The sequence below is a fragment of the Periplaneta americana genome, chromosome 2 (assembly GCF_040183065.1).
Source record: "Periplaneta americana isolate PAMFEO1 chromosome 2, P.americana_PAMFEO1_priV1, whole genome shotgun sequence".
In the NCBI taxonomy this organism is placed as follows: Eukaryota; Metazoa; Arthropoda; class Insecta; order Blattodea; family Blattidae; genus Periplaneta; species Periplaneta americana.
Genome location: NC_091118.1, coordinates 39138441 through 39154590, shown reverse-complemented (window position 1 = coordinate 39154590; position 16150 = coordinate 39138441). Strand labels below are relative to the sequence as shown.

Below are 16150 nucleotides of genomic sequence, written 5' to 3'. Positions count from 1 at the left end.
CTATAGACTTGTATATCAGGACCGGCTATGTCCGTTACACATTACGCCATCTGCATTGCTTTAGTGTAGTTTCCTGTTCCCACCCCTCAGACAGCGCACTGAATGGAATACTGTAAATAGACAGCGTAAACAACGTCATATGAATATAGTATGTGTAAGATGTACAGATAAATGCACATAAATAAGGTGTACAGAGGAATAAAATTATTTCATTTCCACACAACTACTTTTGCTTGTAATTTTCGACTCGGGCATTTCCGGGCCAGGGTTCCTTACCTCAAATTGATACATGTGCCCTTCGCCATCATCCCTGAATCTTTGTAACACCACATCGAAAACACCCTGTATAGTAACGTAACGTTAGTTCCATTAATGGTCTTCCTCTCGTGATGAGTATGAGTAATAATTCAGCCCTGAAAACATGTGACCCCGGCCTCTTATATGACAGTAACTAAATTTCTACCCTTCTGTTTAACTGTCTCCCCTTGCACATTGTAATTATACCGTTATCGCGCTGTTTGAGGATTAACTTGCAATATGAGGTTTACCTGTCAGGTTATCAGTGCTACGTTAAAAGTGTTTCGAATCTTTTTATCAGTATGCGAACAAAACGGCTTGTCCATCGTCAGTGGTGGGACCTTTTTAGTAATTTTAGACAAAATAATTATTCAAATGAAATTCAGTTTCTATTATTATTTATACTAGGCCTATAGTTAATCTTTATGCAGTATTGTATTACATAATATTCATGTTCTCCACAGTTATTATTAATGCAATCTATTAAATATATGAGTTTGTTTATATGTCAGAGGTGTGACAAAATCTGGAACATTTAGGGCCGATTGTATAAACCATTTAATCTTAGATCAGAGGTTAAATTGATCCTCGTTCTAGCTTAACTTGAAATTTTGTGTTGTATAAAGTCTAATCTAAGATTAATTTGTCTTAAACTAAAGTCAACTTTGACTGAAGAAATTTCTCCGATTAAGTTAGATGATCCAAGTTCAGTTATTTCTTTTCTGTTTGAAATATACGAGTGACAGATTGTGCAAATAAAATATCAATTATTATTAATATTAATAGATATGTTAGGTACATTTATATATATCAATTTTTTTTTTGCCTTAATACACAAACATTCTTATATTTTATAAGGCTCTAACGTGTTCAGAAGTATCAAATAACATAACCTATAATTATATTATGTTTATAACAATCATTAATTATTAATGGATATGATAGGTACATTCATAAATTTTCAATTAACTGTATTACTAAACGAAAATTGTCGTTTTATAAAGCTTTACTATGTTTAGCATTATCAAACACCATAAAATGATAACAACTTGGAGAACAGTCAACCTTCTTCTTATTGTCCGCCATTATTTACATTGCACAAAAAAACCAGTGTCTCTAACAGAGTGTAATACGGAAAGTCGCCAAAAAGTAGTTGGAAAGTTGCTAGATTTCTCATTATCAACAAAGAAATATTAAATTTTGTCACTATGGGGTGCTAAAAAGGTCGCTAAATCCCTATTTAAGCAAAATAAAAGTTAAAAGAAATTGTCGTTGAAACAGAGTTAAAGTCGCTAGATTGGCAACACTGAACAAACCTGTAGAACATGATCCGCGCATTACATACTTCACCTGTTTATGCGATGTTGCCAAATCCTTTTTACGTGAACTTAGACTGCATTTGAACCTAGGTAATTTGATCACGGAAAAGTTTTATACAATAGAAGAAGTGTCTGAACTCGGTTCACTTTCCGATCTTCGATCAAAGTTGATCTTTAGTCAGGGAGTTTTATACAATTGGGCCTTACACATACAACAAATTAGTATTTTATTTTTCTTTTAAACTAAAAAGATCATAGTAAATTACAGTAATATGGAACGGAACATTATTTTTTCTTCTGTCCCAATGAATATCTACTTTTTGGAAATGTCCCCAGATCACATATACAGTATAACAGTATGTATGTACGCAATGGATTTCATTATCATCAGATTACATTAGATTAATGAGAAATATAGGCAGTAGTATAGGTAGTAGGTATATTTAACATTCTCAAAAATGTGGTTTTCTTCTTGTTTTGTTGTAGGATATACATTAAGAACTGAGCTCCTTTCAATTGCAGATGAAGCATTAGACAGACGAAGTTTCAAAGGCTGGTTGCATCTTTGTATTCAGGTGGGAAAGAATAAAGACCCTTTGAAGTGGGGTTAGCCATTTGTGACGACTCCGAGGAGAATTTTTATACCCTCTCTCTCCCTTTTCATTTAGATCTAAAGAGGACGGCGGACTCAACCATCGTAACGCTATTCGTCTAAAAGTATAGATTAATTCCTTCTTCTCATTAATCCTAGATTACTTCCGACTTCGTGTTCTTTGGCTTTCATTTCCTTAGGCCTATACGCTATTTTATACGCATTTTGTGTAGTTCTATATTGCATTCTAAGGCGATCATTACAGATATTTTTTATTTCCTTACATTTAATCCGGTAAGATAAGTCACCTTCAGAAAACTAGCAACAAGCAGCAATTGTAGGCCTACAGTACTAATAGGTAGAAACCTGAATTTGTAGCACATATTTTTCAGACAATTAACATCTTTTTTTTCCCAAACTAGCATCTATTTTTTCCCATAGGAAACTTTGTGCATTCTACCTTTCATTTCTCATAAGATAACATTGTGAACAGTTCAGTAGACTATTTTCCTCCTTCAAAATACATCGCCTGTCTAAAACAACATCACCATACTTACTTATAAATGGTTTTTAGGAACCCGCAGGTTCATTGCCGCCCTCACATAAGCCCGCCATCGGTCCCTATTCTGTGCAAGATTAATCCAATCTCTATCATCATGTCCCAACTCCCTCAAATCTATTTTAATATTATCCTTCCATCTACGTCTCGGCATCCACAAAGGTCTTTTTACCTCCGGTCTCCCAACTAACACTCTATACGCATTTTTTGGATTCACCCATACGTGCTACATGTCCTGTCCATCTCAAACGACTGGATTTAATGTTTCTAATTATGTCAGGTGAAGAATACAATGCGTGCAGTTCTGCGTTGTGTAACTTTCTCCATTCCCCTGTAACTTCATCCCTCTTAGCCCCAAATATTTTCCTAAGAACCTTATTCTCAAACACCCTTAATCTCTGTTCCTCTCTCAAAGTGAGAGTCCAAGTTTCATAACCATACAGAACAACCGGTAATATAACTGTTTTATAAATTCTAACTTTCAGATTTTTTGACAGCAGACTAGATGAAAAAAGCTCCTCAACTGAATAATAACAGGCATTTCCCATATTTATTCTGCGTTTAATTTCCTCTCGCGTTCATTTGTATTTGTTACTATTGCTCCAGAATATAAAAAAAAACATCACCATACTGTGATAAAACACATTCACTGTCAACATTGTTTGTTGGTGTCCACAGTACTTGCAAACTATATTCTGAAAAAGCTTTATTCTCCAACGCGGCAACTGCAGAATTTACAAAAAAAAAAAACTGACTTAGCGTATGAAGTATAGAGTCCCTGAATGGAACACTTCCGGGCTCTTTCATGAGCAGTTATAGGTAGTTGATCGCCCCATTTTACGAAGGTTCACGTGTCTCACACATTCAACCAACTCTGTCAATATAACTAGAATAACTATCTCGTTTTTACCTCTAAATTACATCCACAAAGTTTGTACAGTTATTTATGAATCACCCTGTATATTTAAACACAATTACTGATTTTCATTAACAATATGCATGAAACTATGTAGCCTATTGCGATTTTTCAATTACACAATCAAATTTTAAATGCACAATGTTAGTTTCTGAACAACCAAAGCTTCAGTAAAACAATATGAATTCTGTACAAATATATCTGCTGCAAATGTAGTATTTTTGCTCTGAATTTAATGTAGCAACATTCCTATGTTTTACTGACTAAATAAGAAGCTCTTACATGGACAAGGTTATCTATCAGATGTGCAGTAATGCCAATTATAAAAGAGGAAAATGCACCCATAGGCATGTCATAATTATTATTGAAGATATAAATTTTAACAAAAAAAGACTTGACATAGTCCAACAAGCAGAAAAGGTAGAATGTAGAACTGATATTAGACAAGGATATTCGTTCAATCCAGTGTTATTTAACGTAGTGATGGCTAGAATAGTAAGAAATTAACATATTATAACATGCAGATGACTTGGTAATAATGTCAAACAACGACTTCTGCATAAATTTAGTAGCCTATAACAGTACCAATACATGGCTGTTTTCACAGATACAAAATCAATGCTAATACCTCAAGAACCGATATGATGTAAACTGGAGATAAACGGGAAAATAAATGATGATGCCATTTACAAGTAGACATATCAAGTACCAGAATTCTCAATAAAAAAATTATAGGCCTAGATCAAGTTGTGAATAGAGGAAAAATCTCCATGTAGATATCGACCTGGAAGAACAAATATTTAACAGAAAGTAACTCTAAAATAATAAATAAAACGCAATGAAACAAAATTAACAAAACAAAAACTGCTTACAATCAGAAATGTACATTACGGTTAATCTGGGGAAAAAAAGACAGGACTAAGAAATAGAGGAAGAATGCAATAGGCTATAGGAGATATTAAACATTTTTAAGAGGTAGAAAAGTTAGACTGGAACATTCATGTTAATAGGACAGATGATTTTAATTTCTAATGGGTTTATTTAACGAGGCTTTATCAACTACAGTGATTATCTAGCGTCTGAGTGAGATGAAGGTGATAATGCCAGCGAAATGAGTCCACGATCCAGCGCTGGAAGTTACCCAGCATTTGCTCTTAATGGGTTGGGCTACCGGAAATCGCGAAAACTACTTCATATGTCCGCCGGACGCTACGGTTGCAGTCTCGCTTGAAATGAAGTAGTGACAACTTGATAGTAATCAATTCTACGTTCTGTTGTTTTCTATAATTTTTGCAGGTAATTTCATATTAGTAGATGGTTACTAAATATGCATGTGATATAGCCTACAATTTAACGACATTCTCCATGTAATGAAGCAGTTAATCTGTGTTATCTCTGTGGTTTTATGTGTTTATTTTTTTCCGGGATCTTGTGGTAGAATGTGATTTTACAAAATAGTTACCGGTACGCGGGTAATATGGAATATCAGTATCCCATATTGCCCTCACTTATAACCGTATATCTCATAGGTCTATTAACCGCAATAAAAATGTTATTAAGTTGAAATGATACATTTTATTACCGGTACTTTTACATATACAGGAATATTCCTGTTATCAGATTCTCTATTAACGGAAACGAACATTGATTACGTTGGCATTAAACTACTGTATTTGCTTTGTATTAGATTATGTCCGTCCACTTTTTTTTTTTTTTTTTTTTTTTTCAAGTATTTATTTAGAGTTTTGGAGCCGTATTCATAGACATTCTTAGCGCGGGCTTTCGGTGGATGATCAGGGAACTAACGTTTTTCGTATTCATAAACCAGTGTTAGCGATATATGATATGATATGATATGATATGATATGATATATGATATGATATGATATATGATATATGAGATATGATATATGATATGATATATGAGATATGATATGATACGATGATATATGATATGATATGATATGATATGATATATGATATGATATGATATGATATATGATATATGATATGATATATGAGATATGATATGATATGATGATATATGATATGATATATGAAGGGTACACGGGAAAAACGATCAAGGTCCATCAAAAGTCGAAATTGAGTTAATAATGCCATCTTATAGTGGAAAGGAAGTACTATCTTGTGGTCTAGCTAGTAATAAGAAATAATCGTTCTTGACATTCCACTACGTCAATTTCTATTAAATACACACATAACAAAGTATTAAGTGCTTAAACTCTAAAATTCGTTTTTCTCTAAACTTTCTAAAATGGACCTTGATCGTTATTCCCGTGTACCCTTCATATATGATATGAATCCTGTACAAGTAACCAGTCGACAGTCGGGGCTAGTTTAGCACACTCGTAGCGCAGGTTAGTAAAAGTCTACGAATAGCAGCCTTAGGCTTTTACGAATATTTAACACATTTTTAGTAACTCTTTTTAAATAAAAGCCAACATTATACCAGGTAAAAATTGTTGTATTCCACATTACCCGAGAAAAGTACATTTTTTATATTGATCGTTTTTTACATAACTTAAAATTAAGTTATTCAGTTGATGCTATGAAAAACAATTAAAAAGAAGTCAAGCAAATCATACATTCACTAATCACTAACTTACTTGTTTAAATGCTTCTTATCATCATCATCCTTCACGAATTAGGCCTCTGTAGACCTGTTTCGGCCCCATCTAGCAGTCTTCTTAAAGGTCTTCCTGGTCGACGATGTCCTCTAGGTTTATATTGCATCATAATTTTTGGGATTCTTGAATTTTCCATTCTTCTTACATGATCTAGCCAATTGAATTTGTATCTGCTGATTTTTTCTTCTACTGACTCTACTTCTAATTGTTCTAACATTTCTTCATTCCTTTTTCGGTCTAAAAGAGTATAATTATCCTGCTGTCTTCCTCAAAAATTTCATTTCCGTTGCTTTGATTCTGTTCATGTCTTTTTTCTTTAATGACCAAATCTCGCTTCCGTATAAAAGGGTGGGTAATGCTAGTGTATTATATATTTTTATTCTTGTAGATTTTTGTACTAATTTAGCTTTTAATGCATTGTTTATTATTCCTAGAATTTGTGTAAATTTGGTAATTTTCTTGTTCTTTAAATGCTTAACAAAAACAAAAATGGTATTTCATAATAATTACCCGAAATATCATAGTTTTGCAAATTCAATTAAGGAAATACTGTAGATCAGTTCAGAATTCCACTGTCACATACTTCATTGAGTCTCACAAGTTCCCAAAAAAAAATACTGTACATAATTTAGAGAATTACAAAAATGGAACTGAATTTACGTTATAAATATTCGCGATTACTTACCTACACACAGAAACAAACCCAAACTAACCCCATGATTGTGGTAGTTTGGGGAAATGTCGTAAGTTATAAAACATAACCGATATGTCACATATGTGTAAATACAGGACCATAGGCGGAGAGAGAACCGTTTCCTTGGGGGGGGGGGGGGCAAAGCAAAATCATAGAACCCCTATATAACGGGATTATGGGGGACATCATTTACTTCCACCCCCGTGTTATAGCTTGACCGTGGTACAGTATATCGGAATATGAATATTTAATAAAGGTATTTTCAAGGGCATGTTTCTTACAATGTTAAATCCACATCCGCGATGTTTCGGACCGAATTTTATAGGGCTTGAACTGTAGGTCTACTACAAATTATAATAGGGCATGACTTAAAACAATCTCCCTCTTTTTCCTCTCTCGTACAGAAACACGTGCATACATCAATAAAACTACGTAACAGTGCTAACAGAAACAATTTTTATATAAAGTTTACCTTCCTGAAGATATCATATGAAATGTAAATTCTAATTATTTTATTTAATCTCGGATTTAAGTTTACACATTATACCGGAATCACTTTTCTTTTTCCTGCATTGATGCTCAGTATGTTATTCATATTTTCCCAAGTAGCAGCCTGAACACCTGCAGACTTCTAACACAGGAGTACAGGCTGTTACAAAAGAAATATTACAGTGATGCCATTCCTCAAATGAGGTATAGCAATTCTTATACATTCAGAAATTTAAAATAAATATTATAGTCTGAAGACATTAATTCGCCAATTTAAGCACAGAAATTTAATCATAAAAAATTTAATGCAAAAAAGATCTTTAGAATTAAATATTTTCCAACGTTAATAGAAAAAAAAAAAAGAGTTCATACAAGTTTGGGGGGGGGGGAGCAGTGCCCCCCATGACCCCTCATAACTCTGCCTATGTATATGACCTAATTATTGTACTTTTTCAATCTTTTTTTTTTTACATATTTAGTGATTTTGCTAGGTATTATACGTTATATATATATATATATATATATATATATATATATATGTATTTCACAATATAGCCTATTAGATACATAAAATTCGGTCTGTACCCTATATAGCCTATCACGCTTAAAAGGTTACGGGGCGCTTCCGTACAGGGACAGTGACATTTCCTCTAAAGTTAGAGCCCAGTTTAGGTGTGTGTGTATTAACCGAGAATTAGAGGCTAGAAAATAATGAAAATAGGACGTATGTTTATATGACTTTTTTTTTTCGATTAATACACACACACCTAAACTGGGCTCTAACCTTAGAGAAATGCCACTGCCTTGTACGGAAGCGCGCCCAAGGTTTCTTTCACTAGTAGACATACGCTAAAAACATCGAATTAATTTCATTAAGAAGTCATTTCATAAATTGGACAAATACATAATTATGCAAAATAAATGTCCTACAAGCCTTGGAGTGTTAGCTACATGTACGAATATAGTTCGTCTGATCAAATATTTAATTCTAATACCTACAAGCAGTGCTGTAGTTGGGTGAAAACGCACTGGAACGCAATTCCAATAAATAATAATATTATCGTTCAACAGTTCCAGTATAAATAATACAGGAAACGACAGAAGAAGCAATTGTGGGCGTTTCTGATATTGTCGAATTCCAGCAAAAATTTGTTTTCAACTACCGCACTGCCTACAAGATACAAAATAATACTCTTTTCACCGAAATAAACTCTCTGAGTCACGTTGTTTGATATAAACAAACATCTTTATCAGTATACGCTAATCAGAAATCCACGGATGTTGTTACGTTCTTAAAACTAATTTTAACTCCGCTACAGCTTGGTTCAATAGACTGAGGAATTAAGAAGCTGCTTTGTTTGTAATAATTTATACCGCTGTTACATGCCAGAGTGAAGTTCTCGCCAAGAGCCATGCGAACCGGTTGTTACCGATTTGATATTCACACCCCTGCCGACACGGCTTTTTCCTCCAACCTGTGTGTCGACCTTCTCCGCCACATGATAGCTCTTCACAGTGTTAACACTTACTACTCACAGGTATTTGAACTAGATTAATAGTATCTTGACCAGTTATGGATATAGGGCAGGCTAGAACTTCTTTTACTGACTTACGTTATCATCAGTTTTATACAGAAACAAATGTGAAAAGATTTTAAATAAGTAATTTGAAAAGGAGATATTAGTTATTACTAAATTCATATATACATGTGTTCAAATAAACTTCATAAAATATCGCCTGCTAAATACATGATACAAATTTCACTATAAGTTACGCATGTACTTATAAAAGCTGCTGCTAATGTCATAAATTCATACGAGTAATAACAGGCATTCTTTAATGCCATTTCTTTTATCTCTTAACATTATCATTATTACGGGAGCTTTAAGAAGTAAGCTACATGAATAAAAAGATTTGTTAATTTGTTATAATATAACATGAGGCCTACGCTGCTCGAAATTATCGATATGTGCAACAATTACAAACATATTAACTTATCAGTTATACGTTCCCGATCGGCTTCCATTTTAGTATTAATATCATTCAAAACGCCCACTAAATAATCTCAATTTTACCACCTAATACCTATAATATCGCTTAAATGTTCGCTTACATGAATACGGTGCATTAAAAATCTTCGGAGTCGATACAGAAATAGTAAACAAGCGAGTCTGGAAAGCGCATTTTACAAAAACTCGTTTTCAATTCTATGAAAGGAGCGTAACGAATTCATTCATCTTCCAGCTATTGTAAAGTCACTGCCTTGACAAGATGAAGTAGAAACTTCTAACCCTAAACGTATAATAAATCATGAAAATGTTAGGGTCGACTTACCAAGCAACCTTCTCACTTCCCACTGGCTTAGGTAGAGGTTCAAATTTCCACAACACAGGTCTACAAGGCACACCACAAACAGAACGAATTTCGCCCAGCAACACGGCGCTGTCATTGTTACACTGCACATCATTGTTGTTCTGTTATCAACAACACAGGTCTGCCAACACTCGTTCTAAACTCCATGAACACTTTCACATTACGGAAAATGAACATGGAGTAATTTGTTCACAAACATGTAAAGGAAATAACGTTAAATCATGCTGAATGAAGACAGTTCGTCCATTAATACCGTTCGTGTATTTTGATATTTCACAACCACATCGTGACGAGAATAAAGAAGAATAATAGCAGCAAGCAGCAAGACTTGGTATATTCAGATCAACACTGACAAGAACACAAATTTACGATAAAATCTGAAGATCTGAGAGCGACATATAGTATTTCTTATCGATTACAGTCTTCAACTGTTTTATAAACATCACAATAAAGATCTTGCACACTGAAAATGTCAACAACACAGTCTTTTCGGGTGAAGTTTACACATAACAGGATCGGCTACACACAACATCCACCTGGCTTAGCCTCCACAACTGAACTGGCGAGACAAGGGGAACCTACCACACGGGCTAGGGACAGAATGGCGCGGGTTACGAAGGGGAAAGCATGCTGTGCCGGCCTGAGCTCGTTACGATCAGAGCCGAAGCTTTATAGATGAGGGAGCCGAGCTTTGCCGAACGAAACTGAAGTGTTTCGGTGTCTGCGATAGCTCCCCTCGCAGCATCCAATACACCAGACACATTCAACTTGTTTCCTAAGAGATGACAAGAAGCAGATGCCCTCCCTCCGGGGTAAGAATAGCATACCCTCCTACGAAATAACCCTACTTGAAACACGGCGAAAATATCTCTATAAAACAAGTGCCGAAACTAAAAGAATGTTGGGATAATGTTCTGAGTATCAAATATTTCATTTTACCCCTATTCATAAATGATTGGGCGATTGAAAATTTTCCTGCACTATGCATAACAATCACAAAAGAAATTCTTTACATTCTTATAACTAATAAATTATAGTGACGATTATCTTTTGAAGAGGTGGAGAAGTTCAAATATCTTGAAGCAACAGTAACAAATATAAATGATACTCGGGAGGAAATTAAGCACAGAAAAAATATGGGAAATACCTGTTATTATTCAGTTGAGAAACTTTTATCATCCAGTCTGCTGTCGAAAAATCTGAAAGTTAGAATTTATAAAACAGTTATATTACCGGTTGTTCTGTATGGTTGTGAAACTTGGGCTCTCACTTTGAGAGAGGAACATAGGTTAAGGGTGTTTGAGAATAAGGTGCTTAGGAAAATATTTGGGGCTAAGAGGGATGAAGTTACAGGAGAATGGAGAAAGTTACACAACACAGAACTGCACGCATTGTATTCTTCACCTGACATAATTAGAAACATTAAATCCAGACGTTTGAGATGGGCAGGGCATGTAGCACGTATGGGCGAATCCAGAAATGCATATAGAGTGTTAGTTGAGAGGCCGGAGGGAAAAAGACCTTGAGGGAGGCCGAAACGTAGATGGGAAGGTAATATTAAAATGGATTTGAGGGAGGTGGGATATGGTGATAGAGACTGAATTAATCTTGCTCAGGACAGGGACCAATGGCAGGCTTATGTGAGGGCGGCAATAAACCTCCTGGTTCCTTAAAAGCCAGTAAGTAAGTGACGATTAATAATAACATTTTCAAATTTAGTAATCATATATAGATCTCCAGCATAGCTAAAGTGATGAGCACGTTTGCCTGTTGATCCATAGCTGCGCTTGGGCGTGGGTTCGATTCCCGTTTGGGCTGATTACCTGCTTGACATTTTCGAGATTTTCCCAACTATAAGGTGAATATAGGGTCAAGGCATTGAAAGCGCATCCAGGTAGATTTTTATGCAGTAATGGAAGCGCACCAAAATTACCAATGAGAAGCGCACAACAATTTGTGCTTTTGTGGACCTGATCATCGTTTCACCGCAAATAGACAGCAGAGTTAGCAGTTTTTCCGACTTCATTTATGAAACCTGCGACGCTGGAGATAAGTTACTGTAGTTTTCTGTCGAAAGGCTTATTCATAGATAATACTTCTGAGACTTTGACTTTCGTAAATCGAGATTTGACGATCTAGTTCTAATGTTGGCAATCACTATCATGATCTTCTAAACGAATTAAATTAATGGATAGTTTAAACATATATCTATATATACATATAATTTGAACTGGTAATGGAAATTACGGGAAAACGGCTGAACGGATTTTAATAAATGACCCCTCATTTTGAAGCTTGGAACCCAAAGTTTTTCGGAAAAATAGTAGTTTTCAGTGAAATGTCAATTTTCCTACATCATTTTCCTTTTTTTCCAAAATCCATCTTTCGTCAGTTTTGAGAACTAATTAATTGCATTCACGGCCGACTTGATGTTCGCTTCCTTAAGCGAAGCGAGCATCAAGTCGGCCGTGTTGCATTTCAGAATAAAACAAAACACACACTACAATAAACAATAGGCTATTACACGAAGATGAAATTGTATTACACGAAGGCCATGACCTATAGGATTGCTGACATAGAGTTCAGACGGCTCAGATTCTTTCCAATCATAATGCCAATCCGTCGATCTTCATTTGTGCAATTTTTTGATAACGTAAAAAATAATTTACAGGTCTGATTCTCTGGTCTGTAGTTTTCCGAGTACAGCTGTGTATTGGATATTAAGAACTGCAAAACTTAAGAATGTTTGATGACATTATTACCATAAAAATGAAATATTATTATAGTTAATGCAACACATAATGCTATACTGATATATGGAACTGAAACCTTTTGGGGCTTTATGTAAGTAGACACAGAGAAAGAATATTTTATATTAGATCTTCATTTCTATAATTTACTGAGTAACGGCTATAGGCCTATATAAACTTATGTTACTTAAAACTTTAAAACTTACGTAAGCTAATAATATTGTTATTAAAAATGAAATACTTTTACAATTATTAATCAAGTGGTGTGGGTCCTTTTCATATATGTAATGGCAGTGTGATATAGATATTTATATGTCTGATTCTCTAACTTTCCTTGGTAGTAATTGAGTCATGCTTCCTATTTTAGCTGCGTCTTTAAACTTCATCAAAAATAATTTCATATTTCTTTGGTTTAATTGATTAGATTTGTGATCGCTGCCAAGCATATTTTGTTGTAGGGAAAATAGCATGCCATTTCACTTCTTGCTACCATGATGAGTAAGTTTATTTCCCGCAACCAGCAACAAATGAAACACTGAAGCTGCTAACGATTTACGACGGACAATTTTATTTAGGGCGCATATAAGATTCTACAACTCTGACATATCATTCGCCTCATTTTCCACATCTCAGCAATAAATTCCTCACAACAGCCTACATTACAGAAAATATACGAAATAACATTAATTGTTACACAAATTAATCCAGCAGTATTTGATAGATCAGTATTGTCTGGAAGAAGCGCAAAAAATTACAATTCATAAGAAAAGACCAAAAGGTATTACTTATTGATAAAATAAGAGGCCTACAAGATTTTGTAGTCTTTTGATCACCTCAGCAAGATCTCTTAGTGGGAAAAAATGGTTCTGCCCTCTACATATCAGGGTAGTTCACGAAACATGCAGCAGCTATAACAAGATGCTGTCTTTTGTTCAAAGCATGACAAACCTTACATTTTCTTAACTTTCACATATAATCCGCAATGACCCGAAATAGCTACTGCATTACTCCCACATGAAAAACCCACTGATCATCCTGACATTGTTACGGACACCCCCAAGATACGGACACTCCTCATATATGGACAGATTTTTATGTCCCAACTGAAATAATATAGAAATAATGATAAATTCAACTCTCGTTTATGGACACTCTCAGACACGGACACGGACAGCTGTTTGACAGTCCTAAAACTTGCTTTACCTCCCGACTACTGACAGTACTTGGATTTCAAGGCCCAATATGTTACAAAAATTGAAAATTTAATTTTGAGCACTATACAGAAATTCCTTAAGATGAAAGAAGAGAATGCAGTTAGCTCGAAGCGAGTGAAATGTCTTAACATGAGAGAGGATAACAAGGATCTTGTAGGCTACCGCTAGCCCAGCCCGCTACCTCTTGTTAGCTGGAAGCGGGTGGATAAACAAATTCATAAAATATCATTCGAAGCGTGAAGGGATATATAATTTACTTACTTACTGGCTTTTAAGGAACCCGGAGGTTCATTTCCGCCCTCACATAAGCCCGTCATTGGTCCCCAACCTTAGCATGATTAATCCAATCTCTACCATCATATCCCACCTCCCTCAAATCCATTTTTATATTATCCTCCCATCTACATCTCGGCCTCCCCAAAGGTCTTTTTCCCTCCGGCCTCCCAACTAACACTCTATATGTATTTCTGGATTCGCCCATACGTGCTACATGCCCTGAGATATATAATGCATATTATAAATTGGGGAGTTTCCCTCCCAATAAAGGACACCTCCCAGATGCGGACAAATTGTTACGTCCCTTTAATGTCCGTAAATGAGGGGTTTCACTGTATTAACATAGCGGGAATCGGACTATTGTTTAAAGCGTGAGGTACTGATGTGGATTAATATGAGATACTTAAGAAATGTTGAATAGTATTTAATGTAACATTATTATTTTACATCAAAGCTGCATATTATGAGAAATATTGCACATTTCATATTATTTTCCGTAATTAATTCTTACATATTTTTTCCTTGCTTTAGCCAGACAAAATTAATTCTGGCATTAAGAATGAATTTACAATAACGCTTTGTATACGCATTGCTGACAAATGCAAAGGTAAAATTGGTAGTAATCTGATGCTTGTAATAATTATAAAGGCATGTGGACAACAATAAAACTTAATTTGATAAAACCTTAAAATTTCCAATACATTTGTGGTATTACGACCACAAATAACAAAATATTAACATAGCGGGAATCGGACTACTGTTTAAAACGTGAAATACTAATGTGGATTAATATGAGACACTTAAGAAATGTTGAATAGCATTTAATGTATCATTATTATTTTACATCAAAGCTGCATATTATGAGAAATATTGCACATTTCATATTATTTTCCGTAATTAATTCTTACATATTCTTTCCTTGCTTTAGTCAGACAAAATTAATTCAGGCATTAAGAATGAATTTATAATAACGCTTTATATACGCATTGCTGACAACTGCAAAGATGAAATTGGTAGTAATATGATGCTTGTAATAATTATAAAGGCATGTGGACAACAATAAAATTAATTTGATAAAACCTTAAAATTTTCAATACATTTTTAACGCCTACTCATTTATTAGACCTAAATAAAGAAGCTAATTTTTATTTTTCTATCAACACAGAGACGAAGATGAATGCATTTGGCCTACTAAAGAATATTGTTGACTCACGTTTTATGATCCCCCGGAAATCGAAAGTACGATTTGGAGCAATTTGTAATGCTGTAATTGTAGCAGTTATAAACAGCACATATACACCCTGACATTTTAACACAGCACTAACTAATAGAACTATTTATTAGCTTAGCAACAATCTACGTACATTGTAGTAGACTGCAGCTTGCTTCGCGGGTTTCAGTACACCCTGCCGCCTAGGTAGCAGCACTGCGCCATTCGCACGCAGAATGGAATGCGCATATAGACAGAGCTGATAACTCAAGATAACTCAAGACTTATTGAAGTAGCACGAGATATGATTCCTAGTGGCAAAAGAGATGTGGACCGACCGAAAAAACGGTGGAAGGAAGGACTGATTTCATCGTCTACTAAATCGCCTCCTGTGTGAAGACAAACAGGCCATGTGCCTTTACAAAAGAAGAATAAGAAGAAGAAGAAGAAGAAGAAGAAGAAGAAGAAATAAACGAACCATAGATTTGGAAAGACCGCAAAAAATACTATATGAACCGATCTTTAACTGAATTTCGGTAAAAATGACGTATGTCAGTCTTTGATACCAGACTCCTCAATATATCACTGCCACCGGGAATATACCTAATAACAGTGCTAATACACATACAGACATACATAGGCATATACTTACTTACTTACTGGCTCTTTTAAGGAACCCGGAGGTTCATTGCCGCCCTCACAATGTTTTTAGCGGATGTCTACTAGTGAAAGAAACCTTGGGCGCGCTTCTGTTCATGGCAGCGGCATTGGTCCCTATCCTGAGCAAGATTAATCCAGTCTCTATCATCATAT

General features: G+C 34.9%; 1 protein-coding gene across 2 annotated transcripts in view; it reads right to left on the bottom strand.

The window, feature by feature from the left end:
• The window catches only part of LOC138692777 (tyrosine-protein kinase Dnt-like), a 508961-nt gene extending 498489 nt beyond the window's left edge, over positions 1 to 10472 (bottom strand). For both annotated transcript variants that reach the window (XR_011330129.1, XM_069815980.1), the window contains exon 1: positions 9849 to 10472. Coding sequence is in view for 1 of the 2 variants with exons in the window: in XM_069815980.1 (XP_069672081.1) it covers positions 9849 to 9981 (133 nt within the window). In the remaining variant the exon portion in view is untranslated. The remainder of the gene's footprint in view (positions 1 to 9848) is intronic.
• Between the last annotated feature and the right edge of the window lie 5678 nt (positions 10473 to 16150).